Genomic DNA, 26,656 nt, shown 5'->3' with positions numbered 1-26,656 from the left:
TTAGAAATGCTTGGCTTGTGAATTTGGGAGGGACTCTGTGGAATCACTTGCCTTTTGCCTCTTTTAAGAGGCACACTGTGTTTTCCATATCTTTATAACCCCATTAGGTAGATGTTGGAGTTTCCAATTAGTGAAACGTGGCTGGGAGGGATTCACCAAGTTCTGGTTTCCTTCTCTCTTTCTTTTTTTTTTTTTTTTTAAATGCACTTTGTGTTTGAAAATCAAACCAAACCAGATCCAGATGTGGCTTTCCAGTGGTAAAATGCCTGGGTCTGGGATATCTCTGTCCACTTAGTCACCCAGGGCAGACACGTCTCTCTCTGGGAGCTTTTGAAGCTGTTCCAGCCTTGCTGGGCAGCTGGGTCAAACCAAGATCTTTAGCTGGAGATTGTTGTCTCTGCAGCACATTGGAGGGGTAAGAGAGACTTAAAGCAACGAGTGTAAATATATGGAGTGAGGGGAAAAGAAATGGTGAAGGTAGAAGTTCCCCAGTGATGTGACATTAGTTCTGGGCATGTTATTGATACAGTTTAATGTGAGAAAAGCCTTGTGGGGCTGTTCTCAGTGATGTATTTTCTGTTCTGTGGGATGGGTTGAATTGAGTTTTCCCCTTTTGAGGGAAAGAAGAAATATGAACTATTTGAGGTGTCCATATTTCTGTGTGTGGCTGAAAGCAAACTCCTCCTCAGCTGACCCTGAGCTCTACCAGCTCAGCACTCGCCTTTCCACAAGCCTGGGCTGGGGTGAGACTGCTCTGACCCCCGTGGTCCCTGCCCTCTGGAGTGTAAATTCCCAGCTGTCTCAGCACTGGATGAGGGTGGAACCAATGTATCTTCTGCAACAAATCCCTTCTGCAGGACTGGGGTTCATCCCATGCAAATAGTCTGTGTGCATGAAACTTGGTGTTCCCTGAGCCAAAGGTTTTCCCTTCATCATCTGGGCTTTGCTGTGCCTCTTCTCAGCAGTTCTGCTGCACGGTGCATCCCTAAACTGGTACCCAGTGATGGAGAGGAACCTGGACACTTGCAGCCCAACCCTTCTGTGGGCTTCAGCATCAGGATTAGGGTATGATGCACGTGGGGAGAAGTTTAGTTTTCTTTAGCCTGACAGGTTGCCAGCATAAGGGCAGAATGTCTGCTGCAGAAGCCTCTTGCATATCTCTGCTTTCCCCACAGGTGCTCGTGGGGCTCAGTTTGAGCCTGCTTCTCCAGAACATTCTCCCTCCCATTCCCCTTGGTTTTGATAAAGAATCATGTTCAGCCACTGCTCGTGCCAGCCCTGACTATTTGCATTTTTAACTTCGTCTTTATTAAATTTTCAGGAATCTCTTAAACATTCACACGTCTGTCATGGCACGAAGGGGAATATTTCTTGATGCTCAGGAAAACAGATTATAGAATAGATGTGCAACCCATGTTTAATCAAAAGCACCACAGCCACGTGTTCAAGCATCAACCTCCAGAAAAGGTTTTGCCATGGAGTCATTCTTGAGGTGTTTGCTGTGAGATTTTTATGGGGGTTTTTTTTGAAATCTCACTTAGACTGTGGGCTTCCCTACATCAAAGTGAGTACTTCTGAGGGTCTCCAGGAATCTCTTGAGGCATCCTGGTCCCCTTCAAAAGAAAATCTGCTTTCCTGTGGTCCCCTCCAGCATCCCTAAACCTGACTTTTGCTCTCATGATGTGGATGCCAGCATGGGGTATGGAGTTGTACACTAAACTCCCTCTAGGCAGGGTCTGGTCCAGGCAGGGGCAACCATGAGAGGCTGCTTGAAGATGGGGAGCTGAGGACACCGGTGCTGTTTGTCTCCTCCTTCCTGGGCTTGTAGCAGCTTGTGTTGGTGGGCTCTGCTCTCTGCATTCACACCATCTTATCTGTAGTATATAAATAGTAAATGGGTGAATGACGGTGTAATTAACTACCTGGCAGTCGGACTGTTACCTGGAATGTAAGAGTGTTTTCAGGGTGATTTGAGGGGGCATGAGATGCTAACGTACAGTATTCTTATTAGAAACTTCAGGGAGTGTGTTTCAAAATGCCAGGGCATGAGATAAGCTGAACAATTAAGAATAAATGGCTTTGGAGCTTGGTGTTTGATGTGCACAGGTGATTAGAGGAGACACTTTGCTGATGTGAGCGTAATGATGGTTGGTGGGTGGCTTTGGCTGGTGAGGTGGCTTTGAAAACTTTTAACTTGGCTCCCATGGGAGCAAGGGAGGTGGGCACAGAGCTGGAAGGAGCATCCCTCATTTAAAGGCTGGAGAGAAACCTTTCCTCTCTTGATCTGGTGGTGATGGAGCAAAAGAAGAGAATGCTGAACTGGATGGCTTAAAGTTTGGAAGACAGAACAACTAAATCATTCTAACTTGTATTCCTGATGCTGTAAAGCTCATCTCATAAATTGGGAGCTTGAGTCTGTAATTCTTACAGTGACAGTGTTGTACAAGTAACCCAAAAGGCTTTGTCATAGCTGGGGAAAAGCATTTCCCAAGCTCTAAACCCAAATGTGCTCAGAGAAACAAACCCTGTAAGAGCAGCGGTGGCACCATCTGATGGGTTTTGTAATGCCACAGACAAAAGTAATTACGCTGCTTAGAAGAGCTTTTGTCTCCAGATAATGTTGTTAAAAACTTGCAGCGTACAGAGTAAATCATAACGGAACAAATCTGGAGTCTGCCTCTTATTGCTGCCAGGGGACAATCTCTTGGATTTCGTTTCCTTTCTGCTCAATATATCGCAAACCTTTTCCAAGTTGGTAAATAAATATTACCTGCTGTTTGAAAAATGGCTTGTGGTTTGTCTCAGCAGCAGTGCCTGTGGCAGCCAGGCTGTTATTGCAAACAGTTGTTCCTTCCTTGGTGAGCTCTTTGTGTGTCTTTCAGGAGCCCAGGCTGTTGCAATGAGTCTGAAGTTGCCTGATTCATTGGAGATATTAAAAGTAGTATTTCCTTTAGTGCTTGCTGGCCTGTGGATGCCTGGGGGGCTCTGCTGCCTAGCAGTACCGCTGCAATCTCTGTGTCAGAAAATACCTTCCCAAGCTTACAGGAAGCAAAACTTTTGGCATTTCTTGAACATTTGAGTTCCCATCAGTGAATGTGGGTGGGTTTTTCTTTGTGGCTGAGCACTTTTGGGTTTTAGATTGAGACTTGAAAGGTTTGGGAACCCTGGGCCTGGGGATGCAGCGATTGCATTAGCACCAGGTTAATTAACTGATGACTTCTCCACTACCTGGCCTGGACACCTGCATTTTTGCCTAAGGATGGAAATGATTCCTGAGAGATCCCAATGCCTGGTTTTCTCCTGATGTGATTTGTGTCCTGAGGAGTGAAGGAAGAAGGATTTGCATCAATAGGTCACTTCACAAGCAGTAAATGAGGTTTTACTGTTGTCAGGACAGTACTAGAGAGCAGGGAGATCCAGAGCAGCTCAACAGGTGAAGTCTGGCTGGGCTGGGGGCTCTCTAGCCCTGTCAGTTGTTGCTGCACCTTGCGCAGAGTTTGGTGCCAGGACCTGTGAGTAGGACCTTTTCCTCCAGGGAAGGTATATGGGGGGCGAGTGCAGGGACACGAGGAGAACCACCAGAGCCTCAGAGAGGGACTTCATTAAATCTGTTGAGCTTTGGGAGCTGGTCCACTTGCTGCCCCGGAGAAGTCACATCCTTAGATGAGATTTAAAGATTCATAGGGGTTGGAAGGGCCCTCTGGAGATCGTCTAATCCACTGTTTGCAGCACTGCACCCTCTGAGCTCAGACCTGGCAGCTGTGTCGGGGCTGGGGGCTGTGTCGGGGCTGGGGGCTGTGTCGGGGCTGGGGGCTGTGTCGGGGCTGGGGGCTGTGTCGGGGCTGGGGGCTGTCTCTGCTGCTCTGGCTCTGTGGCCACTGCCAGGTTTCGGCTCTCGCCTCTCCAGGGGATGCCATGCAGGAATGGGTTGCTCCCTGTGGTTCAGGTGTCTGCATTGCATAATCTCTTCAATAAATTCATCAATTCCCAGACTCAGCTGGAGCCTCCTGCAGCCTGGGGGAGCCGGCAGGTTAATCTGGAGCTCCTCCAGCCTTGGCCCCTTTGAAGTAGCTGCAGCTCAGGAGTGAACGCATCTCCTCAGGAAAGCTGGTGCTTTAACTGAGCAGCAGACTCCCATTATTTCAGCCAAGAATGCAGCGGTTTCCTTCTCCCAGTAATCCCCACTCAGGGCACTCTTAGGCTCTTCTAGAATTTATTCTTGTTTTGCTAATTGCCAGTTCACAGGGGCTGTGCAGCTGTCCCTGGGCTGCGTTCTAGGGAGCTTTTGCACTTGGAAAGCAGGTAAGTCCTTCCCTCCTGGCCACTGGAACCACGCAGCAATTCCTTTCCCTCCTGGCCACTGGAACCACGCAGCAATTCCTCTCCAGGTGCTCCAGCAAGAGCCCTGCCGGAAAAATAAAGTAATAGGCTGTGTTTTAGAACTGGAGCCTGATAACTCTCATCTGGAGTAGAGTTTCAGCTTTCATGGGTCCTCTGGGAGCCCTGATAAACTGCCCTGATAGTCTGCAGATGTACAGAACCAGTGTGGCAGGTATGATGCTTTGCTGGTGGTGTTCTGCCCTCCATCCTGGGACAGAGCTCCCATAGTGCTGTGTGGGGTGAAGTCGCTCCCAGGTATGTCCCTGTGCTGACTGAAGTGACTTTGGAGCACAACTGGTCTGTGTTCAGCACCTGTAGGTACCTGTGGAGGAAATGCAGGGCTGACTTTCTGCCACTGTGGTCTGTGGCAGCTTGGGCTGTCATCTGCCTGAGCCAGCCTCGTGGATCAGGGCTCCTCAAATTTCAGTGCATGCAGAAGTGGGGTCTTTTTGTGTGCTTGGAGGATTTTTCCTCCTACTAATCACATAAGGAAATCTTTTAAAAGCAGATAAATAACCCTGTGGCATGATTGAGTTCTGTGTGTGCTTGGCTGTGGTGATGGAGATGGGAGGATGGGAGGATGGGAGCTCTGCTCTGCCTTTGCCTGCTGGAAGTTGGGTGCCAGTCTGATGCTGTTTAAGGTACTTGCTCTGTTCAGCTGGCCCTGCAAGCCAGCTGCCTGAAATTGCCTCCTTTTTTTTAATAAAAATATCCTTGAAATGAATAGAAGAAAGAAAAGATTCAATTGTCCTCCAACAATAGGAGCTTCAGTAATGCCGTGTTATGAGCAGGGCAGACTTTACCAGCAGCAAATCTGGTTTTATGGGGGAGCAGAAGCTTGTGCTGCTTCTGAGATGCAGTGTCTCTTCTGTTTCCCCTCGACTCTCACTCCTTGGGAGCACGGGGGAATGACCCACAGAGTTTCCTGCTCTTTGAAGCGCTCGGAGTCTGGCTGGGGGTCACTTCAGCTGCTGGGAGGCTGGGGCTTTAATGTCCTCACAGCCAGTCCTTTGCAAGGAATATTTCAGAACAGGCAACTACTGGGGGAGTTGGGTGTAAGAGTCTTTGGATGTCTTTCCCCCAATGTTTTATTATTTCTTGCATCTATTAATAGGGCAGCAGGAGGCTCCATGTGCTTTTATGGTCCCCGTTGCTCGCTCTAATGGATGTATGCAAAGGCTCCAAGGCACATAAAATAGACACTGTTAGCCAGTTATTATGATAAAAATTATGTGTGTGTCATGACCTTTAAAGCAGTGGGACTGTGTGTGCATGCTCTCCTGATATGCCACTGCTCCCGGTCCCTTTCTGAAGCATTTCTCGCCGTAGGAGGTTTGCATAGGAGCTTGGAATATTTTTCTAATCAGTGAAGAGTCTCTTGGCTCTGATGGTAACTTGCAAAGCGCAGAGGAGCGGGGCAAGGGAAGAGGGATAACTTTTTTCTGAGGGAACTAACAGAGAAGAGGTTAAAGGCGAATGGTGAGGCACAGCATGAAAATCCTGCCATCGTCTGCAGTGCTGTCAGAAAAACACTAGCCCAGAAAGTGCTTTGTGCTCTTTGAGGGAAAAGCTCTTCTGGTGCTCTTGAGGATAAAGAAGGAAAAAAAAAAAAGTTTCCTAATCCATGTGCCCTATTTAAAGAGATTTTCTTCTTGTTTTAAAACTTTTAATAACAGTGTAACCAGAACTTGCTCTGCTTGCATAGCCCACACGTTTACCCTGCTCCCTGTCAGATGTGCTCTTGTGCCTGGGGAGTGTGGCAATGCCCTGAATGCCTGTGAGGAGCGAGATGCCTGCTGTCGTGGTGAAGGAGGCATGGAGAGGGGGGCTCTGTCTCCTTGTGCCACTGCATCCTCCGTCTGCGGCGCCAGGAAGGGCTGTGGTCGTCTGGTGATGCAGATGGTTGCTCTGGGCTTGTTGGGGCGGTCCTGGTGCTGGTGTCGGGAGCTGTGGACAAAATGCTTCAGTGGGATGCCCAGGAGGTGTGCGGGTACCAGATGGGATGGAGACAGTGCTGGCAGAGTGTACTGGTACTGTTTGCCTCGGTCGCTCTTACACACAGCGTTCTGCCTGCCGGTGTTGGGGGCAGCGAGAAGCAGCAGGTCCCTGTCCCTGCACGGGGCGTGCCTGGAAGAAAGAGCTGCAACCTGAGGGTGTGAAGGTCTCGGAAGCTCCTGAGTAAGGCGGGAGGTTATGTGGGGCGAGCAGCAAGGGCTGACATCGCCTATGATAGCGCTGGTACTGAGCCCCTGTGGAGAGGCGTCCGGCCGCGCTCAGCTGCATCCCAGCCTGGGAAAAAATAGGGAAAATAACACTTAGAGTTTTAAAAATTAAACACTCCTTTTAATTATTGAAGGGGAATAATTTTCATGCAAATTGAGCCTGGATGTGTGTTTCCAGAGTGACACAGCTGAGTCGCTGGGTGTCAGTGACCTGTGAACCGAGAGGCTGTTAGTTATTTTTAGTGTTTTAGGACCAGCACCCCAGAGGGTGGGGGACAAGCTGGCAGAGAGCTGGCTGGAGAAAAAGGCTTGAGTCTGCACCAGTGGCCTCCCCTTGTAATGCTTTAACTCATGAACTGGGGTGTGTGTAGGTATGTTGTCTTTACACAAGGGTGTGGGTGTGTTGGAAGCGGGGTGGTGTGGGGGGCTGTAGGTCAGGAAATAACCCTGCAGCGACTGTACTGCTGCTGGAGGCTCCGCTGCCTACTGTGCTGAGGAAGGGTGGGCTGAAAGTCCTCGAGTGTCTGTAGGTGGAGGAGTGGAAGATGCACCCTGTCTTTCCCTGGAAAATCGATGGTCTCTATGTAAAACTCGAACTTCATGGGGCAGTTTGGCACAACCCCGTGTGTGAGGGTGGGCTGGGCACCTGCAGGTGGATGCTGTGTCACCAGCTCTTGGACCATGGAGATGCCCATAGGGCAGGTGAAATGTGGGATCTGAGTTGAAGGGAGCCTGGTGCCCTTGGGAAGGCTGCAGTGCTGCAGGGGCTTTTTAGATGGTTTTGAGATGTAGTGCAGGGTAGGTGATCTCGGGGTGATCCTGCTTTGGCAGGGAGAGTTGGACTAGATGAACTCCAGAGGTTCCTTTCAACCCCTACTGTTCTGTGGGTGCTGGGGGTCACGTCTGAATAGCCTCTGTGATTAAGCTCCTATAAATATTTTCCTTCTCATAATGGAATGTCAGCATTTGCTGTTTCCTGATTTTTAAACAGCGTACAGTTTGTCAAACGTTTATCTCAGCCTTAAATTAAGTCTTGAGATAGAATTCCTGCTAATTTCAAATCAATATGAAAGAGGGAGAGAAAGAAATTGCAGTCTAGCCCTTTTCTTGAATCGATATTTTCTTTAAAAGCTGAAATGTTAACTGGATCATAGTTTCTGCCATTTTGAAATGTAGCTTATGTTCAAAGAATGTATGTGCTTCCCCTGAAAATCGCTGCTGATGCCAAGTTTATGTGGCCTGCACAGCTGCCAGCCGGCCCTTGACGCGAAGTGGGCAGGGTGGGACCAACCCTTGCAGTGGTGATGTGGTACAACACAATCCTGCCTGTCCCTCAGCCCCTCATTTCTTAATAACTTCTCTTTCTTCTCTTCTTTGGTTCTGTTTTGCAGAGGCCTTTGAGATTGTAGTACGGCACGCAAGAAACTTCACCAACAGCATGTTCAGGACCCACTACCAGAGCATGGGGCCCAGAGCTCTTAAGTTTGTGGGAGAACTTTTCACTGATGTCTCTCTGTACATCCTGGGCTCTGACATCAGTGTTAATGACATGATAAACGAGTTCTTTGACAGTTTGTTCCCGCTGGTTTACTCTCACCTGATCAGTCCCGGCTTCCCGGATCCCTCTGTGGAGATGGCTGAATGCCTGCGGGCAGCCAGGAGAGACCTCAAAGTCTTTGGTAACTACCCGAAGGTGATGATGACGCAGGTGTCCAAGTCTCTGCAGGCCACGCGGGTCTTTCTGCAGGCGCTCAACCTGGGCATTGAGGTGATAAACACTACAGACCACTTGAAATTCAGCAAGGAGTGCGGGCGAGCGCTGCTGAAGATGTGGTACTGCTCACACTGCCAGGGGCTCCTCCTGGCCAAGCCCTGTGCTGGCTACTGTGGCGTGGTGATGCAGGGATGCTTGGTGGGTGTCGCAGAGATCGATAACCACTGGAGAGAGTACATTGTGTCTCTGGAGGGGCTGACCAAAGGCATGCATGGCATCTATGACATGGAGCATGTCCTCCTGAACCTCTTCTCCTACGTGCGGGATGCGATTGTCTATGTGCAGAAGAACGAAGGAAAACTCTCAGCAATGGTAAGTAGCTTTCAGGTTTACAGAGTCACAGAGCTGTAGGGGTTGGAAGGGACCTCCAGAGCTCAAGTCCAACCCCCTGCCACAGCAGGGTCCCTAGGACAGGGCACACAGGTCGGTGTCCAGACAGGGCTGGAATCTCTCCAGAGAAGGAGACTCCACACCCCCTGGGCAGCCTGTCCCAGGGCTCCCTCACCCTCACTGTGGAAAAGTTCTTCCGCGTATTGGTGCAGAACTTCATGTGCTCCAACTTGAAGCCATTGCCCCTTGTCCTGTCCCCACAGACATTTTTTCTGTGGTTCCTCTAGCTCCATGCCATGGCAGGGCTCAGTTGTGTACTACGAGCTCTGCGTGTTGAAATCACACTACCCCTTTCCTCCAGCCAACAAACGGTCCAATGACCAGCTCCTCTCCTTGCCCATCACGTTTCTGGTTTTCTAAAAAACTTTTGGTAACATTTGTAACTGGGATTTGTGGGGCATGGGCTTCAGTTAAGGGCTTTTCTTTTCAGGCTGGTCAGCGCAGGTGGGTCTGTGGTCACCCTGGCACCAGTGGAGTGCCTGAGGTGTGAGGTCAGGAGCTGGGATGTCCCAACATCTTCAGTGCTCCCTGGGTGCTGTCCATGCCTTGGGAAGCTCTGAAAGGCTGGTCCCACTCCTCAAGTGTCCCCTGGCTCCTTTAACATCACTAAAATGTCCCTCCAAGCAGAGGCACATACTGTGGCACCTCCACTTCTGGATTTACTAAACGAGATGCGGTTTTCCCTCTCTTGGTAACTTGTTTCCGTTTGGGGCTGCATTCAGTTCCAGGGGCGAGATTATTCCTTGTTTATTAGGAGAGACCTGACTCTTTAAAAACACATTGTGTGGACTTGAGCCTCTTGAGAAACGGAGGTTTTCTTGTGCAGCAAATCCTGCTGCTCTGTTCCCACACCAAGGGCAGACGAATGTGCTGTGGTGATAGGACATCTGTTTCAAGGAGGAGATTTTTCTTGAGCCAGGATTGAGCCACTATGTGCAGGTACAGTAGAGTTGGGGATGGGGGTAAAGGTGGGGAGAATGTTGTTGTAGTTTGTTTAAAGCCAACAATGATTAAAATCTGCCACCGTTTCCCTGTTAGCAGCTTGTTCCTGTCATTCTTGACTCCTGTTTACAAAGGAACTGCATTTATGTAGGTCACTGTAGTACTTGCATTGCAAGGAACTCTCATCTTTTTTGGGCACCATGGAAATGCACTGGCTTATGGATTTTGACCTGTGTGGCAGTCAGCCAGCTGCACTCCTCTGTGCTGTTTCATGTGCTGTCCCTGCTCGGTGACTGCCCGAGTGATGCTGCTGCACGTGTGTGGGCTGTGAAGTAATGTGGTGGCACTCAGGTGGTTTCACACCCCTGGGTAGTTTGGCACACATGGTGTAAGCTCTCTTCAATGTTTAGAAGGGATTTAAGGACCAAATCTCCAGTAAATTGGTTATTCTTGTGTTGTGGTGGGCAGGAGGAGGCTGTGACTGGGGGCTGGGGTTTGGTGTGGGTCACCCAGGCAGATGGATGCAGGCAGGGCTTGTGGGCACCATGTTGGGTTCCTAGGTACAGGGTAGGACACTGGCTTTCAACCTGCATGCCTTAGCCCTTTTCTGCAGAAAAGCCCCGTTTTACAGCAGCCTGTCCAGCGTTTCTTGTGTCCCTGGGACTGCGGGGAGGTTGCAGCTTATGGGTCTAGGGGCAGCAGCTCTGCTGGGCTGGATTTCTACCACTGTGGATCTGGGACTCTTCTCCCATCATGAAGAGTCTGTCAGCCTTCTCTGGAACAGAAAAGGAGCAGAGATGTTACTGCAGGTTTAGCCTGAGGTCAGGTGAGACGGAGCATTCATGTTATGGGTGATAATGGTGTATACAAGAGAGAAATCCCAGCTCAACTCTAAGCCCAGTTAGCATTCCCAAGGCAGCAGCAAACAGAACTTCTACATGTGGTGTGAGCCGACTTGATCCTGAAAGATCAGTTGACGTGTTCAGCTGTGAGTGAAAGCATCCAAGGCATCTTGCACCAACAAACCTGCCATGCTTGTGGGTGCTAATGCAGGACAGGAACGTTGCCCTTACAGGCTGCGTGCTGGGCTTTGTGAGCAGGCACGATGTGTGCATTGCTGTACGATCCTGAAGGATGGGTCTTTGTTGGTACCACGATAAAAATGGACTTTCTCGTGAGGATGTCCATGTGTGCAGTGAAGGAACATGACTGGCAGTTGTGTTATTGAGAATTGAGACCTTGAGCCATCTACAAAGCACGTGTGAGAGGAGGAGCAGATGGAGTGCTGCTAAAGTCAGCTCAAGCCATGGCAGTGGAGTCTCCCCATCCTCTGCCAAACCAGAACATCAACTGACTTCCTTGAAAAGAAGAAAATCACTGAGCACTGCAAAACCATTCAGTGCTTTCCTACTTGATAGAGCTGTTTGAATTCATTAGTGGCGTATATAGTTAGGTACTTATTTAAACATAACTCCTCTTAATTATTTAATACTTGAGTGATTCTTTTATTTGCTCTAGAGACATTTTTGAGTTACAGGAGTGCAGAGGAAAAAAAATCCAAGCCAACTGCCTGGCAATTGTCGCTAAAAGAGAATGACCACTGGGTGTTAAAGTTTACTTTCAAAGCACTGATGATGCCCAGCTAAGGTTTTAATGTCAAACCTGAGCCCAGAGCAAATTTTTTTTAACAAATGAAGGTCTGAGCCCCTCAGTAGAGGAATGAGGGAGCAATGGAAGTGTTGCCAGTCTTAACTACAGCACTGCAGACGGCCTGACTCCAATAGCCGTTCTGCATCTGGGATCTGGGGTAAATGTCTCTGCCTCTAAGTGACAGAATACAATTATTTTATATATATTTTTTCAGCTGTGCTGGAATGAAAGTTCCTCTGTTAAACTTATCAGCACATATTGAGTTTCAAAGAAAATACCCAGAAGCAAACAGTTGTATTTACTGTTATCCTGTAAATATGGTTGGGTTTTGGACACCATTGTCATATCAACGTACAAGATGCTGCAGGAGTTGTCTTTGCTCTCATGCTGGTGTTGTGTGTTGGCCAGCTTTTATTGCTGACCTTGGTCACCACTGCTGCTGTAGGCGAAGTTCAATTCACCTGTATGTTATTAAGGATAATGACAGGTTATTTAATTGTCATTAAAATCCCCTGGTATTATGGAAAACTTATCTTCCATGTCTGCAGTGATTACAGCCTGAGTAACAAGGCTTCTGCCCTTGCCTCTCCTTTGGGCTGCTCCGGTTTTTCACGGCATCGATGGCACTTGTGTGGCAATAGTTCTTCAGGTGCATCACCCAGCCAAGCGTCTGTCATGTGGCTGCTCCTCTGTCCCCCTCACCGCCCACCCCAGGCTGGGTGTGGGCATTTCATGGGGACCTGGACCCCTTTTGTGGCTTGCAGCAGACCTGGTTAGAAAGGACATGTGAGCTTGAGCTCCTGGGGCGTTGTGGAGCTTCCGTGTAGGTTCCTGAGGAGCTCTGCAGTCCCCAAGACAGGGAATCACACTGCTGTTAATCTGCTTTTTGGACAAATGCCTCAAGGCACGTGCTGAAATGTAACCCTACACGCTGGTGTGTCCCTGGTATGTACACAGCAGCACAGAAGAGTGGATTCAGTAATAGGGCAGCAGGCAGCCCCATCCCGAGCCTTGTTTTAATAGCTGATTTGTCAGTGATGGGGAGTGTTAGGGCTTCATTATTTCTACAATTTGACTGTTTAAAAACTTTGTCCCTAAAACACGCTATTGAAATACTTTATCAAGGATGCTGAGTCTCTAGGCAGATTGGGGAAAAAAATCTGTCTACAGCTCTGCCTGTATTAATTTTCCTTTCTGCTACTTTTTCTGTGGTTGAGAATGTGCCTGGTACCTCTGCCTGTTGTAGAGATTTTAAACATGAAAGTGAGGAAGAGTGGCTTTAGTCAGTCTGTTTGTGCTTTCTACCGCAAACAAAGCCAACCCGAGATGCACTACAAATAAACCTCATGAAATATTCAACCCCAGCACCTCTTGAAGCAAATGCTGTCTCTGCTGTTGGAAGTACAGAGACACAGTGGGTTTGGGGCATCTTCCACAGAGAACACCTGATCACTTCTGGGGTTCCCTACCACAAGCACTGTGAACTTGTTTTGAAGGGGTGCAGAGGTGAGGTGTGAAGGCTGCTGGTTTGGCACAGGATTAATTTATCTATGTAAATATCTCCTCCTTGGTGCTTTTTCCATAACATGTCAGGGTTTTGATGTTTCCATCCCAACAGAGAGGGAAACAACAGGCCACTCCTAACACAGCCAGACATGAACTGGGAGCAGTGGCTGGCTGGGGGTGAGGCTGTAGCCACGTGCTGCTTGTTGGGGGGAGGATGCACAGCAGATGTGAGTTGTCAGAGAAAGGGGCTTGGGTTTTGGCTCTGTTAGTCACTTGGTCCTGCACACCCAGCAGGGCACATGTCCCCTCCCAGCCCTTTTCTTGGGGGTGGCAGGACTTCTCCTGCCCTTCAGCTGTCTCATGGTGCCTCTCTGTCTGGACATGGAGCTGCAGTCACCCCAGTCTCTGGCTTGCACAGCGGGACCCTCTGCTTGGCAGGACCTCTGTGTGTTAGTGTAACTAGGGTCGGGCACAGAAGGTGCTGTGGAGCTGACGTGTCTGTAACGTGACTGGATCTGGGAAAGGAACACAAGATGGGTCTTGCAGTCTCACAGAAAAAACACGTTATGGAGAACACCAGCAGCCTACCACCAAAAACCCAAGAAACCTTGGTTCAGGCATGTCAGGCAGGTGTGCCCCAACCTGGGCATCCCCATCTCTAGATGGAAAAGTAAAACTATGGGCTGATGGAGCTGCCCAGCTCCTGCTGCTCCTCTTGCAGTGGGTGGAGGTGTATTATCTCTGCCTGCAGAGTATTGCCTAGCCAGGAAAGAGCTGGGAACTCTGCAAAGTGTTTTTCTTCCCTCAGAAAGGATGTCTGAGTTCCTAGAAAATCCTGTTAAATTGCAGAATGAAGGTAGCCAGACCTTTGTTCAGCTGATGTGTGCTGAGGAGGGCTGCCAGCAGGAGTGGGTGCAGGGTGGGAGCTGCAGCCTGCTTGCCCTGTGAGTGGATCCCTGATGAGTTTCTTTCCCTTTAAGAGACTGCTCCGGTCTGGGCTAAGCAGGTTATACAGCTGTGCTGCTGAGGAAGGGAAGAGAAGCCACAGCATGGGGTGGGTTTGGTTTCATCCCAGAGCTGGGGTGCTCACCCCAGGCAGTGCAGGCAGCGTTGGGTGTGAACCCAGCTCTGACATTGGCCAGGGGAAGCTGCCAGGGGAGAGCCCCAGGGAGGAACAGAGTTGGGAAAACTGGACCTTCATTTGCCCTTCCTTTTTTTGGGAATCCTGGTAGGAAAACCATGTGCATGCTGAAAAGATAACCAGTTACTCTGACTGCTTCGTGGCACAACTGAGAGAAGCATTGCTGTTCTGAAGCTTGGTGTAGAAATCCACAGTACCAGCACATGCACGGGGATGAAATTCCAGGCTGCATAAGCAGGGCCTTTGAAAACATCCCCCATTGTCTCTCCCAGCGATTCAGTGGGTTTGCCAGCATGGTGATGCCAGTGGGGTTCTCCCTGGATGCTGCCCAGGACCCGGCTCACCCGGCGACTGGCTGGAAGCTGCTTTGCTGGGTGTGCTGCAGCAGCAGGGAGCTCTGGTGAGTTTTCCTATCTGCTAATGGATTTTTGTAAATTTTTTTTTCCCCTTCTCTATGCTAGAGCTGGCAAGAGACTTGCAAGGAACACTTTGAAATTACAGCACTGTTGAAGTCATTCCCTCTGAGAGGCAGAGAGGGGTTCTTTGTACTTTTCATGCAGGTTGCTTCTCTGTCGGCATCGCTCATGGGATAGCCAGCTGGGTGTGCAGCCCCTCTATTTCCAGGTTCTTTATCAGCAGGCTTTAATCCTCAGGCTGCTCTCTAATGCTTGCTGGTAGGTAGCTCCATTTTTCACTTAAAACCGGAAATCCAGGTGAGGTTTTGGGTTTCAATAAACTCAGGCCCACTTGTAACTATCCAAGGCGTGTTTACCGTGTGCCTCTGTTAACTGTTTTGTGCTGGGCAGTGTGTAACATGCCTGATAAGGAGTGTTAAATAAGCATCTGTTCCTGGTGCTGGATGAAAGTAAACCTGATCACCAAGGACAGTATCAGTGACATTCCTGTGAAAATACCTCGGGAGCATTACGATTAGTTCTCTGGAGAGGCTTCAGATGTTAAAGGTTTTCTGATAGTTGGGGAAGCATCTGGCAATGCACTGAGCTGTAAGGTGTTGATATTGGTCTAGAAATCCCCATGTTGTTGGAGGTTTGGCTGGTGCTGAAAAAGAATAAGGGCAAAAGGAGATGGCATTGAGTGTCAACAAGGCTTTAATTTAAAATAGCATTTGATTTTGCTTCTCTTTGTGAACTTTTGTGTTGTCCTCTCCTTTTTCTGCGCTCCCTCTGTCTCTCTAACTGGGTATGTTCTAGCCTCTGGCATGTTGTGCCCTTTCAATGGAATTTGTAGTGATGCTTTTTTTTAATTACAAGTAGAAGGTGGCTGCTCACGGTGTGCCCTCCCCCACCACACACACGGCAGCATGGGGAGCATCTTTTGACAGTGTGTTTGATGCCCAACCCAACTTTGCACTGGAGCTCACACGAATCTTTTCATTGACTTCACTTGGAGGCAGATCGCTCAGCTGGTGGCAGCTTCATCCCCACTACTCTGCGGCTTAAAAAGAGCTTTTTAAAGTTGTTGCATTTTATGGGTGGGAATATCACATGGCACCCGCTGGGCCTGGCTTGATCTCACTTCAAATCGTGTGTTGGCTACAGCTGGAGTGAGATGCGTGCGGGTTGCAGGCGGCAGGATACCTTCATCTTTTGCGAGCTGAAGTCAGAAAAGCAAGACCTCATGTGGATGAGTTACCGGCTCTGTGTACCTGTTTGTGTGAGCTGTGCCTTGGCCTGTTCCTGGCTTTGGTGGGGGAGCTGGTTTGTCTTTGTGCAGCTGCCTCCCAAGTGCTTAAAAAGATACTTGGTTCGTTGATGGCCTGACGTTAGTACTGGCAGAGGTAGTGGTGTGGGGTACGGTTGTAGCAGTTGGAGATGAAGGTACGTGGCTTGGCAATATTGTGCAGCTTTCTTCGCTGCACAGACCATCTTTTTCTTCCTCTCTCCTCTTTATCCTGGCTCCCCTTGTAGCTGTAATTGCCAAGTGAACATGGGATGTTTTGTGATGCAGGAGGAGAGATCTGCTGCTTGTGTCATCCACTGCAGGAGGGGATGGATGGGGGTGGCTGTTCCTTGGGCACCAGGCTTTAGGCTTTGAAATTTCCGTCTCATTTTGCAATAAATTGCAATGGTCAAGGATGTAGTGTGAGGTCTTGAAGTAGATTGGATTTAAGTGGAAAACCCCTGAGTTTTAGGCTGAACCAAAGATCACAGCATCACTAAATTCCCTCTGGGTGTCTTGAGGCTTCTGCTGCTTCAGGAGCTGTGGGAGAGATGATGGCTGGGGAGGAGCTGCCCCTCCGAAGGGGGAGGGCTGGGGCGCAGCCCCTTTGCTGCTGAGCTTTACAGCTGAACCTTCTTGTGAGTTTAACCAGCCTTATGCTCAGGGTCCTTGCTGAGATCCAGGTTTAGTTTACCTGGAGGATGCTACAAGCTGGTGCATGGCAGAAACGGGGCTTTTGGGTCCAGACTGAGCAGTGTGGCTTCAGACAAGCCAGCAGAGAAGCTATGACCATGGCATGGACTGCCTGCCGCCTTAGCTCGGTTCACACCGTCCCTCCAGACAAGCTGTTGCTCTCTACGCTTACTGGGGAATCAGGGAACTGCCTCTGGGGTCCTCTCTCAAAAGTGACTGCTTGCCTTTGTTTTATCAGGGAGATAAAATTCCCTGTGTCAGCGCTGTGGACACGGCTCCCTCGCTTGTCCAGCGTGCCGCAGCCTCCTGCAGCCACTATTAACACAGATGCCTTATTAGCAAAATACATTCTGGCCCATTTCCTCTCCTGAAGATTTTTACCCTTGGTAAGACCTGCAGCTTTGCAACACCAGGCTCGTGCTCACCAACAGCCATCTCTGGTTTTTACGCTAAACCCTCTTTTGGCCTCATTATCCGTGACTGCAGTTTGCACTAAGGGCTCCATCTGGGGTCATTCACCGGGCATCCTTCATCTTAACCCGGCTGAGTTTACTTCCAGTGACAGTAACCCCCGGGAGTGTTGCTGCCTTAAAACTAGAACTAACTCTCCCATTAGCAATGCTGATGAATGAGCCGAGAACAAACCAGGAACTTAAAAGCGACCCTCTGCAGAGCAGGAATAGTGCCCAGAGCTGCCCAGGCAGCTGCAGCGCGTGGTTTTGTGCTGGGGAGGGTGAGGGGCTGGGTTGCAGTGAGTGTTTGGCTTCATTTGGAATTCTCTGCCTGTGTGTGTGGTGCTGTGGATTACACAGTTTTTACATCTTGTTGTAAAGTGGCTTTGAGGTACGAGGCGTGAAAGTTGCCATCTACAAATACACCTAACTGGGGGTGGAAAAAATATTGCAACTAATTGAGGGGTATTTGAAAACTGTCCTCTGCAGCAACGCACCCCTTGTAGCTGGCAGAGCTCTCCGGCGGCCCTCAGCCTCTTTGGGTTACATTTCCATCCCTACCTGTTGTGTTCCCTGGCTAATAAACCCCTGAGGGCACGGAGCCTCCTCTCAGAGGGTGAAGCTTGCTGCTAACTGCATTATTCTTTCAAAGCCTCATTTGAGAGAGAGCAGGCTGGCTGCAGAACACTGTGCTGATGCCCTGCAGCTACTTTGGCAGAGTTAATTCTGTTTAACAAAGAAAAAAAGGAGAGAGAAAGCGAGCCAGCAGTTGGGGGATTCAGCAATTCTTTATGCAGGTGTATCTTTCTAACCCAATCAATTTTCACACCTAATTCTCTCCTGTGCTATCAGCGGTGGTAGAGATGATGCTCTTAGGTACTGGACTGGAGAGGGCAAGTGAGCCTGCTGGATAGTGAGGAGAATTTGGTGGTGACTGATGTGCTCTGAGTTATGTCTTTCTAAAGCTTATTAACTCTTGGATCGCACGTATTGATCGTTATCCCTGTACAAATAAACCTCATGCTGATGCTCTCCAGAGCACCAGAGAGCTGGTATTTCTACTGATATCTTGACTGCCTGTCCTGGTATTTAAGTCATCCTTCCTCTGTCTCCTCCTCAAAGGACAGCTGCAAAAAATCAGGGTGGAGGGTGCTTGAGGGCAGTGGGAACTGCAGTGGGTGATGCTGGGATGGCTCCGACCAGCAGAATGGCACCAGTAGGTCAGAGCAGATGGGTCCAAAAGCGTTTGCATGGCAGATGTTGAAAAATATCTAGGACACCTCTGAGCCTTGCTCTGTGCAATTCCCTTGCTGGTTTGGAGCCAGAAAGCACTTCAGTAGCTCTCTCCCTGAGGATTTGGGTGTGAGATTTCTTTTCTCAGGGAGCTGTGGAAGCGCCCAGCTTCCACCTTGGGAAGTAAAGGAGATGCCCAGGACTGCATTTGAAGTATCTCCTCTGTTTGCTCTCAGCCCGAGCGCTTCCCCCTCTCCTCTTGCAGTTGTTGCATTTCAATTTATTGGAACCTGCTTCTCATAATGGAATTGGAGTCCTCAGCTGGGTGATGTTACAGGTGTTGAGATAAAGTTGAATTAATTTCATTTCTGTCTGTAAACAGCCTATTGTTGAATGACTCACTTTAATATACGAATCAGGCATACGCTATGGCATTGTAAGGAGGTTAAAAGTGCACACTGATCCCCATTATAAAGATATTCCCAATCAGGCAGAAGCTAATCTGACGCTGCAAGTCATTCCATAATTCAATTGTGCTAACTGCAGTACATGGAAAAACAAGATGTGCTACAACAAAGTCTCTTGATTAAAAAAAAAAAAGGCCCTGCAGATATTTATATCTTTACAGAAAATAATGATTTACATTTTTATATGAGCCTGATTTGTCTTCTGGTAAAATGTAGCTCCTTTATCATGAGCAGAAAATCTAATGGGAGTCTTTTTACCTTGTCTGCCGTGTTTTGGGTAAATTATCTTGGTGCTGGCCTTGAATTGGATTAGGCCAGGATTGACTATCAGGGGAAGAGAATTCTTATGAATATGGTAGCTTCAAAACCCAGAGATTTTTAAAAAGGGGTGGAGAAAAAAGAACCTAGAGTCTTCCTGAGCCCTTTTTTGGCCTTGAATGGGTTAATTTTGACAGCAGCTCATCTCCACATATTTTTTACCGCTTTCCATTAATAACAATTATTACACTATTTTAGATTCTGGCTGGGGAGGTTCATGGTGTCACCATGGGGAAAGCCATGAGGGCATGCCATGAAATAAGGCAGTTTAGATTAGAAATTAGGAAGAAATCCTTCCCTGTGAGGGGGTGAGGCCCTGGCACAGGTTGCCCAGAGATGTTGTGGGAGCCCCTGAATCCCTGGCAGGGTTCAAGACCAGATTGGATGGGGCTTTGGGCAACCTAATCTAGTAGAGTGTCCCTGCCTATGGCAGAGGGGTTGGAACTAGGTGATCTCTGAGGTCCCTTCCAACCCAAAGCATCCTGTGATTCTGAATTATTCAGCTGAAGATACTAACTTGAAAAAAACAAAAGCTGAAATGATTTGGTGAGCTTTGCTACATCCAGCTGTGGTGTTTTAAGTAGAAACTGATCTTTGGGAAGGGAAAAGTAGATGGAGGAAGGAAAATGTGGCTCCTGGGAGGCTTATTTCTGTGGGAAGGGTAAACTGAGTGTGGTTATGGCCCCTCGTAAGGGGCAGGTGAGCATGGGGAATGATGGGCACCAAACCCTTTGGAATCGAGAGGGTTTTCCATTCAGAACAGGAAGGGAGAGAGGGCATTTTATAGCAAAAAACACTGTTAGTAGCATAAAAACCTTTGGGATGGCTTCAGTTTAAGCAGTTATTGAAGTATAAATCTGAAAAGCTGTGTGTACCTCCGGGCACGGTCTGCACAGGTTGCAGTCTGGCATTGCTTCTTACCTGCTTGTGTACCTGCCTGTGTCACCAGTTACAGCCAAGTTAGTGGTAAGCCTGGTGTGCTTTATTTGATACAAATATTACACTTGCTATTGGATTGCTGATAGAGAGAACTAATTAAGAAGATGGGATATCATCAGTAGATTTTTCTTCCCTGAGACTTTATGAGCAGTAATTTGAAAAGAGCCATATTAAAGTCATTGAGGAACAAGTTAATGCTGCGTTTCTAAGGATATTGCCCTTCTACTCAAAGATTATACTTAAGAATAAACAGTGTACAGTAGCTAATTGCTAGCTGACACATAACATGGCTTCATGCTTCCAAAATTGAACAGGTCTGGTTAAAAAAACCCACCAAACCAAAACACCAACAGAAAGTCAAGCAGTAAATTTTAAATTATTTAACGATGTATTTCTCAAAGAGTAATTGAGTCTCTGCTTGGGGCTGCAGTGGGGGGCGGGGGGGGGAAGTTGGGCTGGTAGGCATTGACCACATTTGCAACCCAGCTGACACGGCTGCTGTTAAACAGCCTGTTACAGGTCCTGTCGGGCTTGCTGGCTTACGTGTCCCGGCTGGTGGCGGCGGGTATCTGCTTTTCCTCTCCAAATTAAGCTGCTAGGAATTTCCTTCCCTCGGATTGTTCCTTTCCGTGGCGCCGTAGGCACAAACAGGGCGCAGTATTAAAACCCACAGAAATCTGCTAAGGAAACCAATTAACTCGGGGAAGGGAAGTAACGAGCGCGCGGCGCTGGCCTGGAGCCGTCGCGCTGCCTGGCTTTGCCCCAGCCTGGGTGGTGGGGGAAGCTCGGTGGGCAGCGTGCCCCTGGCTGTGGGCGAGACAGGGCAGTCCCGGCATCTGCACCGCTGGCTCCTCCAGCAGAGCCAGAGCTCGCAGCCAGCACTGCACTTGGTGCTCTCAGAGGGGTTACTGTTTGCTTGCTATAGCTCTGCAACAGGTAGAGGTGCAGAAAGTAAGATGGTTATTTAGTTCTTTCAAAAGCTCTTGGTAGAAGCTGGTAATTCCTCGAGCCAGTTCCTTGCTTGGCTGCTCTGTCTGTTGGGCTGGAGTAGGTTTTATTGCCTGCACCAGGAGGGGCTTCTAGGGACCTGCACTGCAGTGGTGCAGGTATTGCAGGATGCGCAGTGCACAGCTGTGTAACCGCAACGTGTTCAGCATCCTCAGCAGGAACTGGCCTTGCTACCCTGGGCCTGAATTGTTTCAGTGCTAATTGTTAAATCAGTTGGTTGCATCTGGAGCACTTCCAAGTCTCCTCAGGGAACCAGGGTCCCCAAGGTGCGACAGCAGCGTGAGGTGTGGAGCAGCCATGCCCCAGCCTCCCATACCCTTACATTAGCTACCCAGCACATCGGGGGCTCGGGGCTTCACCAGGCGCTGGGCTTCAGCGCTGTTGCATTTAGATCCTAAACCTGGCTCTGGCCAGTCTTGCACATTCCTGCTTTTCCCTCTGCATTTCACTCCTGCATCTTCCCCTGCGCTTTGTTACCTTTCAGTCAAGGCTGACTTCTCTTTCCAAGAAATAAGCCTCAGTTTGGTTGTCTAAGAAACACCATATTGTGCAGATCTAACTTAAGGCCATAATGTGTGTGTGAGGATGCTGTGGGGCCCTGGTCCAGGAAACATCTCTGCCTGGGAAAACTGCGTAAGTGAGCGCTGAAAGTTGGACAAATGTTTTTTTTCCTTGACTCTCACAGCCTGGGCTGGGTCTGAGCCCTGGCTGGGGCACCAGCTGCCTGCCCTGTGGTTTGCTGCCCGACTATTGGAGCTGAAATCCCAAATTCTGTGTTAAATACAGAATTAACAGAACACTGGAGGGAAACACTGGCTTGAAAAGTTGTGCTTTAATTACATGTCATGGATGATAAAGGCAGGAGGAACAACTGTGATCGTTTAGTCCGACTTCCTCTCTACCTATAAATAACAATAAACAGCCTGTTGCTTGAACACAAAGCAGCTTTCTCTGGTGGATTAAATGCTGCATGCTGGGGACGCCAGAAAGAAGAAACATCTTGTTTGCATTATTTTATGTAGGCTTGAAAAGGGCTCAACTCGGGCTGAGGTCACAGTTCCTTTGAGGGGAAAAAACATCCTGGGCTGGGAGAAGGTGGGTCAGCACGGGGGTTGGGATGTGGTGGGACACTGTGGATGCTGTGGTGGGACACTGTGGATGCTGTGGTGGGACACTCGATGCTGCAGCGCATGTATGGGGCATTAGGTCCTTCTAGAAAGAGGGTGGCATGACCTAAAGGGAGCAGTGGGAGATGCAGTGATGGTCTCCATCTGATCTGAGTTATTTGAACCCTGGCACAGCAGGGGGAAGTGCAGATGGGGATCATCAGCTTCAGCAATTAGCACCAAGAGTTGAAACCGGTAAAAAGTCCCTTGTGCTTTGTATGCTCCTTGTTCCACTGCTCTTCTGAGCTGTTGCACCCACACCTTGTGCAGGCTGTGGGTTGATTGACTGTGTAACCACACGATGCATCAGACCTGCCAGCTCTTGTGCCACCTCTGACACATGCTGCTGTGTGGGAAATGCATCCTGCTCCTTGCCCTGAGGAACCAGCACCAGTTAGCCCTTGGGTTACCTTGAGGCATGGTGAGTGCCATGGACAGCAGCTGGGGTCTGCAGGGGTGGCTGTGTCGTTGGCTTCTCTTCCATTGTGTTGTGAGCCCACTCCTGTTTTTCTCTGGGTGGATGGTCAGAGCTGTCTTTGCAGACAAGAAATGAGGCTGGGGGGGGGGGGCACCCATCAGTAGTCCCTGGGCCCTGTGTTCCTGCTGTGATGCTGAGCCTCTGCAAAGTGCCATGGCGTGCTCTACCTGACGGATGTGAAATGAAGTCATATTCCCTTCTAAAAATGCCTCCTTAATGCTTCTGTGATCTGCAGGAGTTTGAAGACCTGGTCTTCAAACCAGGTGGTGAAGGCCTGCAGCATCACCTGGTCTGTAAGCTGCAGCAGTCCCCGAGCATTTGTAGTGTGTGTTTTCAGCATGTGTTGGGTGTCACCACGGGCACTGGTGTGACAGGCACTCTGTTATTCTAAGCATTAGTGTTTGTGTGCATTTTACACATTATAGCGTTGCATTATTTAAGGGTATTGCATTATTAAACGCTCTTCTCCTCGGCGCAGAGAGTAGGTCACTTCCCACGATTCCTGCTGCTCCATGCCAGTGAGCTGGGATGTCTCTTACGCAATCCTTGCAAGGTGATGTCTGAGTGATGGAAGGCGTAGCACGACAGAGCTGATTAATAGCATTTAGTACTCCATTAGTGTGGATTCGTAGTGAAAAGTGTGTAGAAGACATCTGTGTTACCTACTCAGTTTGTTCCCTCTGCCTGAGTGCCTGGAACCAGCAGAACAAGCGTTGCTTAGTTAATAACGATGTGCTTCCTAAAATAAAGGCTTGCAAATTTATTTTTATGCCCACAATCCTATTTTCCACTACGAGAGGATTGTGGGGGCCGGGGAACCGTCTCTCTTCCCGTCTTCCTGACAAAATGTATATAATGATTACAAGCATATAATAAGAGTGTTTGTCCTGGCTAAATGCTTCTTGCCTTGTGTTAATCAGCATTCGCTGGAGAGCGTGGTGCGTGGTTCGTGGAGGGCGATGCAATCAGAGGGTAGTGTGGCAGATTTAAATCTGTAATAAAAGCCCTGGGGAAATTAACAAGACAAAACATTAACCACAGACTAAACATTAACATATATTAGCATTTTTATTACACCTGTAGAAATAGCGAACGGGCTTGGTTACTACTATTAAAAAGTTTATGTCCTATCCCCCATCATCACAATGTATATTTTTGGTTTAGGCCCTTTAGAATTTAATTAAGCAGATTTCTATAGCAGAGCTTGAGTAATAGACTTCAGGTTCACTTTTATGGTGACTTGGAAGATAAAGAGCACGTTTGTGCCCTGTTTATAATGCTAATAATATGTGTGATGCTTAGCAGAGCAGGCTGTGGAAAAGAATTGGGGAAGAGGCAAAGAAGCACCATTGCAGGCAGCTGTGTTACTGAGCCTTACTGGCCAAACTGGGGTCCATTGTTTAACGATGTGCAGGGTTTTGTGGGCACTGGTTGGTTCCTCCAAAGGCTGCATGCTCAGTTGAGGTCTGTGGCCCATACTCCAGAGCAAATCACCCTTTTGGAGGCTGTGTTTGAATCAATTATAATAATTAGTCGCTCGCCAGTTTAATGCACAGCTGCTTCTCCCAGAGGAAACTTGGGAATAGGTATAAAATGACACACGTGAACTCTGGAGAGCAGAGAAGGTTGCAGGAGGAAACCTTCAAAAACGAGGCCATCCCCTTGAGGAAACAAGAAAACATACTGTGTCTTCCTGGAGAACAAATCTGTAAGCAGAAGAGTTCACAGAGAAGACAAATGGAAACTTGATGTAAAGTTTAAGTAAAGGTCAAACCCAGCAAGCTCTGGGGGAGCTCGCGGGCCAAGCGGCAGCAGTGGGTATTCAATGGTCTGTGGTGTGCTCTCTTCTCTTTCATATAGTTAGCTTTTTCTTTAAATCTCCCAGAAAATTACCTTTAGAATGCTCTTACTGTGGCTGAGGGAGCTGGGGGCTGTTCAGCCTGGAGAAGAGGAGGATGAGGGGAGACCTTATCACCACCTATACCTGACAGGAGGGTGGATAGAGGTGGGCGATGGTCTCTCTGCCAGTGACAGGATGAGGGGAAATGGCCTCAAGCTGCATCAGGGCAGGTTCAAATTAGACATTATGAAAAAGTCCTTCACTGAAAGGGTTCTCAGGCTTTGGAACAGCCTGCCCAGGGAGGGGGATGAATCACTGACCCTGGATGTATTTAAAAGGCGGGTAGATGAGGTGCTCAGGGTTTAGTAGAGGACAAGTATGGTTGGACTTGATCTCAAAGGTCCTTTCCAACTTAGTGATTCTAAGTAATGTTCAGATTGGTGCTGAGGAACACACGTATGGTGATTTCCCATCTTTCCTCAGCTGGATTTGTAAAGTGAGAGGTTTTTGCCCTGTGCAGCTGCCTTGCCTTGAGCCCGGGCAGCAGCGTGGGTTCGATCGGTGGGTTCAATGGCATCCTACTGCAGCCAGGCTGGGGTGGCCACAGGGACTTTGCCCTCCATCAGCTGCACCAGGGCTATGATGCTGCTTCACACACAACCTGGTACTGGTCCCTCTGGCACATCACTTCTATGCAGCCACCAACAAGTTCCCTGCAGTCCTCCGGCACCTCTTACCCCAAATTAATGTGGAAGTGTTAAAATAGGCTGATAGCACTACTCCATTAGCTTTGTCCCTGTGCTCCTCTCAAATCAATGTTCCCTCTCAAGCTGAGCCATTACGCGGCGTGTGGCTCCCGGGAGTGTTGGGAACCAGCTGCTTCCCCATCCGGCACGGGGACTGCCGGCAGCTGGTGGGCCCGGGGAGTCGTCGTGTCCCCGGGGAGTTCTGCCCAACTGCTGGGCATGGGCTCGCCCTGCCGCTGGAATAAGGGAATGGAGTGGCGGGGAGCAGTTGGCAGGAGGCATCGGATTATTCCCCTCGTGGCCTGGGTCACGCTCGCATGGAGGAGGCTAATGAAATCAGGTAATTAGCGAGCTTGTTAATGAGCTGGGGGAGGGAGATTTCACTCGGCTTTTACAGCATCAGTGACTTTGGGGGCTTGTAAAAATTCAGGCTTTGGGAGGGTTTTGCTTGCCTTGTGTCCCCTTGTGGCAGTTCTTCAGTGGGCTGGAAGATTATCTTAAAAACAAACAAGAATCCCACCCCTTGCTGCCTAAACCCCATGCTGCCCTTTGGTTTCCCTGTTGCTGGGTTTTTTGTGGTGTGATGTTTCAAACTTCAGCCCAGCCCGTTCTGGGACTGTGTGTGACATGAAATTGGAGCCTGCGTGGCTCTTGCACTGAATGTACTGTAGATAAGGACTGGGGTATATTTGCGATGGTGCTGATAGCAGGGGGAGCCCAAGGAGAGGAGCTGGCGGCTCCATTCTGTTGATTTGCTTTGGATTTCACGTTTGTGTGGCAGGAGCCAGCCACGTATTCACTGCTGTTGCTCCACTCGTTCAGCACACGTGATGAGCTGCCTGCCTTTTGCTTGGACTCCTCAAGGCATCCCACCCCCATGGGCATCTGACTCCCTGTGCTCTGCTGCTTCTGCCAAAGCAAGTGATGCCTGGAGAGCTGAAGCATCTCACTTCTTTCTTCCCAAGGTCTAAGGCCTGTGTTGTCCCTTCTCTACCTGTCCTACAGGCATATTTCTGGACTTGTAAAATTTGGAGCTTGCTTCTAAACAGTGGTGGTTAGGAAGAGACTGGGAAACTGGGTTCATGTGCTCCTGAGCCTTCAGCAGGAACCAATGAAACAGTTTTTCTGATCTGTTGTCCTAGGACCACTTGTGGCCCAGCAGACTTTAGCAGATGGCTTGTGAAATCCTTCCCTCCCCCCAAAATCCGCATGCGATGCTGCCCCTGCAAATGAGCAGGCAATCTGTTATTTCTCCATTCTCTCACTTTATTTAAAGCCCAGATCTCAGCCAGGTTTTTGTTTGACTAAGATATGACAATCGTTTCACTGTGACTTCCCAAGATGGGTTGCATAGGTATGGTGGGGTTTTTTTTTCCTCAAAAGGTTAATCCAATAAATAAAGAAGCAAAAACTTTGATTTGCTGCTCAAACTTTCAAGCTTCTACCTGTAACGATTTCATCTGCTGTCCCATGTCGGGACTAACGTGATCCTGCTTGTGGCTTCATCTCTTGTGGTACCCAAACATTGAGTGGGGCTGTGAGGATGTGGCTGGGCCAGCACTCCCAGGACCAGAGGGGCTGTGGAACCTTCAGTGGGAGATGAAGCAGCCCCGGTCCACCCGACTGCTTTG

At 49.0% G+C, this 26,656-nt stretch overlaps 1 protein-coding gene across 1 annotated transcript in view; it reads left to right on the top strand.

Moving 5' to 3' along the window:
* The window catches only part of GPC3 (glypican 3), a gene marked incomplete at its 5' end in the record, with an annotated part of 139,845 nt that overhangs the window by 54,675 nt on the left and 58,514 nt on the right, over positions 1–26,656 (top strand). Inside the window, one exon of the mRNA XM_084268964.1 lies at positions 7,994–8,688. Within this exon, the coding sequence (XP_084125090.1) occupies positions 7,994–8,688 (695 nt within the window). The remainder of the gene's footprint in view (positions 1–7,993; positions 8,689–26,656) is intronic.

Source organism: Gallinula chloropus (genome assembly GCF_964237585.1).
Source record: "Gallinula chloropus genome assembly, chromosome: 11".
NCBI classification, from domain to species: Eukaryota; Metazoa; Chordata; class Aves; order Gruiformes; family Rallidae; genus Gallinula; species Gallinula chloropus.
Note: the sequence above shows the minus strand (reverse complement) of the source record. Positions and strands in the feature narration are given on the sequence as shown.